This window comes from Geospiza fortis, unplaced genomic scaffold (assembly GCF_000277835.1).
Source record: "Geospiza fortis unplaced genomic scaffold, GeoFor_1.0 scaffold1283, whole genome shotgun sequence".
Lineage (NCBI taxonomy): Eukaryota > Metazoa > Chordata > Aves > Passeriformes > Thraupidae > Geospiza > Geospiza fortis.
In genome coordinates, this window is record NW_005054754.1 from 101,828 (window position 1) to 106,938 (window position 5,111).

General features: G+C 44.5%; 1 protein-coding gene across 1 annotated transcript in view; it reads right to left on the reverse strand.

Moving 5' to 3' along the window:
- LOC102042834 (kinesin-like protein KIF2A) overlaps positions 1 to 3,355 on the reverse strand; it is a gene marked incomplete at its 5' end in the record, with an annotated part of 43,181 nt that extends 39,826 nt beyond the window's left edge. The window contains one exon of the mRNA XM_031065390.1: positions 3,260 to 3,355. Within this exon, the coding sequence (XP_030921250.1) occupies positions 3,260 to 3,355 (96 nt within the window). The remainder of the gene's footprint in view (positions 1 to 3,259) is intronic.
- Positions 3,356 to 5,111: the final 1,756 nt, after the last annotated feature.

The following is a 5,111-nucleotide window of genomic DNA, read 5'->3' on the forward strand; positions in this document are numbered from 1 at the left end:
GCTCATGCCACAGCTGCCCCTGCAGCCATGGGAGAATCATCGCACCTGACCTGCCCAGCCAGGAGCCACCAGCACCCCTGCCGGCTGTGATTGTAACTACACCAAAGGGGAAAGTGCTTGACAGCCAAGAGAAGGCTGTTACTGGGTTTCTGGTTTTGTTTGTTGTTGCTGCTATTGTTGCTGTTTGTTGCCTTGTTATACATATACATACTAGTAAAGAACTGTTATTCCTTTTCCCATATGTTTTCCTGAAAGCCCCTTGAGTTCAAAGTTATAATAATTCAGAGGGAAGGGGGTCATATTTTCCATTCCAAGGGAGGTTCCTGCCTTCTTTGGCAAACACCTGTCTTTCAAACCAAGACAAGTGGCTAAGCCACTATCCATCATATTTGAGAAATCATGGCAGTCTGGTGAAGTTCCCATGACTGGAAAAGGGGAAATATAACCCCAATGTTCAAAAAGGGAAATAAGGAAGACCAGGGAACTACAGACCAATCAGTGTCACCTCAGTGCCCTGCTAAGGCAGGGTCACCCAGAGCAAGTTACACAGGAACATGTCCAAGTGGGTTCTGAATGTCTCCAGAGAGGGAGACTCCATGCCCTCCCTGGGCAGTCTGTTCCAGTGCCTTGCCACTCTCACTGTAAAAAAGAAGTTCTTTATGATGAGGTGAAACTTTTGCATTTTAGTTTATGGCCATTGTTCCTCATCCTGTCACTGGGCATCACTGAAAAGAGTCTAGCACCATCCTCTTGGCACCTGCCTTTGAGATATTTATATGCATTAATGAGATCCTGTCCTGGGGTGACTTTATGATCCCCAATCATCTGTTCTGTTTATGCTGGATATTAAGTTTTTCACCTTTAAGGCTGGTTCTGAGACCGAAGGAGAGGCAGAAGCGCGCAGTTTGTTTTCAGAAACTGCATTCACTCCTCCACATTCCTTCTCCTGGACTGTGTTGTCTGCAGCATTGAACGTACAGCAGGAGAGAGCTCTCCATTGCTTTTTAGTTAGTTTTTAGCTAGCTGAGGCAGAGAAGTTCCCCGGACTGTGTTTTTTTCTTTTTCTTGGAACTGTTCAAACCTGCTCTGGACTGAAAACCAGGAAGAGCACCGGGAGCTCACACCTGTCGCCCACCAGGGCCTAGGCCTGGGCCACGACATTTTCCAGCACTGAAGAGACTGATAAGAGACTAAGAGAGCCGAGCTACACTCCACGACAAGGACTTTCTGAATTTTCCATCTCTTCAGAACAAGAGGTTCCACTGTTTAATACTATTAATTTTTTATGCTTGTGAATACTTTGCTTGTTAAATAAACATTTTTTTCTACTTTTCTCTGAGGAAATGTTTTCCCAAACCAGTAGGGGGAGGGGCTGCTTGAATTTGCTTTTCTAGAGGGACCCCATTTGGAGGTTTCCTCCCAAATTTTGTCCTAAACCAGGACAGATCCCCACTCAGTCTTCTCTAGACTAAACAGGCCCAGCTCCCACAGTCTCTCCCCATAAGAGAGATGCTCCAGTTCCCTCATCATCTTTGTGGCCTTCTGTTGGACCCTGTGCCTGACAAACTTAGTGGCCTCTATTATAGGGTTACAACATTGGTGGATGAGAGAAGAGCGACTGTTGTCATCTACCTGGACTAGTGTAAAGCATTTGACACTATCCTGCACAACATGGTAGTCTCTGAACTGGAGAGACATGGATTTGACAGATGGACCACGTGGTGGATAAGGAATTGGCTGGACAGTTGCACTCAAAGAGTTACAGTCAATGGCTCAATGTCCAAGTGGAGACCAGTGATGACTGGTGTTCCTCGGGGGTTGGTATTGGGACCAGCGCTGTTTAACATCTTTGTTAGTGACATGGACAGTAGGATTGAGTGCACCCTCAGCAATTTTGCTGACAACACCAAGCTGTGTGGTGTGGTTGACATGCTGGAGGGAAGGAATACCATCCAGAGGGACCTGGACAGGCTCCAGAGTTGGGCCCATGTGAAATTCATGAAGTCCAACAAGGCCAAGTGCAAGGTCCTGAACCTGGGTTAGAGCAATTCCAAACATGGATACTGGCTGGGCAATGAGTAGATCGGGAGCAGGCCTGACAAGAAGGACTTGGAGGTATTGGTGGATGAGAAACTGAATATGAGCTGGCAATGTGTGCTCACAGCCCAGAAAGTGAATCACATTCTAGACTGTATCAAAAGCAGTGTGACCAGCAGGTCGAGAGGTCATTCTCCTTTTCTACTCTGCTCTTGTCAGACCCCACCTGGAGTACTGCATCCAGCTCTGGGGCTTCCAGAATAAGGATGTGGACCTGTTGGAGTGAGTCCAGAGGAGGCCATGAAGATGATCGGGGGCTGGAGCACCTCTGCTATGGAGACAGGCTGGGAGAGCTGAGGGTGTTGAGCCTGGAGAAAAGATGGCTCTGGGGAAACCTTATAGCAGCCTTCTAGTACCTAAAGGTGTGAGAACCCAGAACATCCCTCTGGCTGTCCAGGATGGCCAAGACCCCTGCCAAGGGCCTCAGAAGCCCTGGCACAGAGCCCAAAACACCTGTGGTTTTGATTATGACCCGTGGAGCAAATTACCAACCTTATATGAAGATCAGCAAGGGGGGGAACTGGGCGTGTCCAGCCTTTCTCCTTCTTCTTCTTGGTCTCCATCTTCTGCTGTGATGTTGGCACTTACAGATTAGTTTAGAGTAGAAGCTCACTGTCTAACATAGGTGATAGGTATTGGAAAGTAATTGTAAACATTGTATATGCAGTTTTCAGTATAAAGACATAACACCGCCCCGGGGGCAGACAGTGTGCCTGGAACTGTCCTGCTGGACGGACCTCGGCAGGGCAGGAGAAAATTTTATATAGATAAGATGTAATAAACAACCTTGAGACTGAGAACTGAAGAGCTCTGACTCATTCTTCTAGCGCTCAGGCTGGGAAAAGAGACTTTTAACATTCTCGGGGTCACAGCGACCCAAAAGACCCCGAGAAAAAGGGGGCCCACAGGAAAGATGGGGAGGAACTCTAGCAGGGAGTATAGTGGTGAGGGGAAATGGTTTTAAACTAAAATAGGAGAGATTTATATTAGATGTTAGGAAGAAATTATTTACTGTGAGGGTGGTAAGACAGATTTCCCAAAGAACTTGTGGATGCTCCCTCTGTGGAAGTGTTCAAGGCCAGGTACATACATCAGAAATAAACTGGAGACAAAGAGCAAAATTCAGAAGGATAAAAAATTTCCACATCACTTGGGTACTTACAGGATCAGCAGTTGTCAGTGGTCTATAATCCAAACTTCCCCTGAAATCTCTTATCATACACATAATTTCATAATTTGGATTTGTAGCATCAACATCCTAGGGAAATAAGCAACAGAATTTCTAATATACTTTTCCCCTGAAATTACCAAATTTCAATAGCTTCTAAATTTATTTGTAAAAAAAAAATACACATTAACTGAAATGTTAATTTTTATCCAAAATGCCATAAATGTCTCAGCTGCAAGTTTAATGCCTTTTTCTATTGTGATGTAGCTAATTTACTGGTCATAAAACACAACAATTATATACTTTCTATTTCATATTTTTGGTTGGCATGTATTAGAAAATACTTTTGAATTGAGGAGTCATTAAAATTCTACTCAACAAAGAAATGACTACTGCTTTTTGCCAGAATCTTCACATTAAAGAAACACAGTTAAACATCTTGCACAACAGATAACATATACAGTCAATGCTTCTTAATCTGAGATAAATTGAAGATTGCAATGCAAGTTGTTTTCCATTACCATCTGTATGGCAGATTACCTTTGTCAAGTGAGCAGTTTGCCTTATCTCTCTCTTTGAGTGACCACATTCACATCTCCCTCGGGAGGGGACATCTGCCGATAACAGACTATTGAATGTCACTGCATGACTGATAAGAACTATAACATCCCATTGTGAGATGCTCCGCCCGGAGGGTGGAGCTAAGCATTGCTACCCAGATATAATCCAGAAGTTTTTGAAACATGGACTCGGCTTTCTCCACAGGATTCCCCAGAGGAACAGCAGCTGTCTCTTCTTCCACTGGATCTTCAGAGGAAGAATACATCCTTCTCTACAGGTCCTCCTTGCTCCAACAGAACCACACCTGATACTTCAGGAGGACTGCAGATTGTTTATTTTATCCTTTTTTTTTTCCTTTCCCTATTAAAGAACTGTTATTTCCTGCTCCCATATTCTTTGCCTGAGAGCCCCTTAATTTAAAATTTATAGCAATTTGGAGGGGTGGGGAAGGGTTTACATTCTCCATTTCAGAGGAGGCTCCTGCCTTCCTTAGCAGACACCTGTCTTTCCAAACCAAGACAATTGGTCCAACAGATAAATGGATACACTCTATTATACAGGTACAAAACAGACTGCAGAGTACAGTGCAGGTGCCCCAGCCACTCTAAACACAACCCTGCTGCATCCAAGTTGGTTAAAGGAGGTTGATCCTACTTGCTGGTCCTGAGTTAGCTCCTACAGTTACTTGGATGCATTGGAAACTGTTCTAACACTCCTAGACCTCCCCCCCCCCAAAAAAAAAAAGAAAAAAAGCAAAATCAATCAAAATGATACACAGAAGGCTATATTATATTCAGGCACACAAGGTCTCCTGTCCCTAAACCTGGAACCATGAGTATCTGAGTGAATGGACATATAAGAGGCCATGCACAAAGCCCCTCTAAACCTTGCAAAGCCCGAACTACTGAGCGTACTGTGGGCTGTGCTGGTTCACTGCAGAATCACTCAAATGTTCTTCCTGTCAGTCCTCCCTGCAACTATCAGTTTTTACCCCATTTCAGAACATGCTGCTGATGCCATGCATAGCCCGCTCTGGTGCTCAGACCTTATTAAACTTTGCATGGTTTCCTACAGATGAGCTAAAACTCCTTCTGGATCATATCTGATGATGGGCACTTTCAGAAAGTACTGCATTAGGGTTAATAAGCTGAAATGTAGCCAGCTCATGTCTCTACACCTGTAACACAGCTGATCCACGCTTCAGACAAAACTGTGCCCTGGTAATCAGAAGCTGACTGTACCTTTAAGTTGTTCATGCTGACTACAGTGAACTAAAAAATACTTA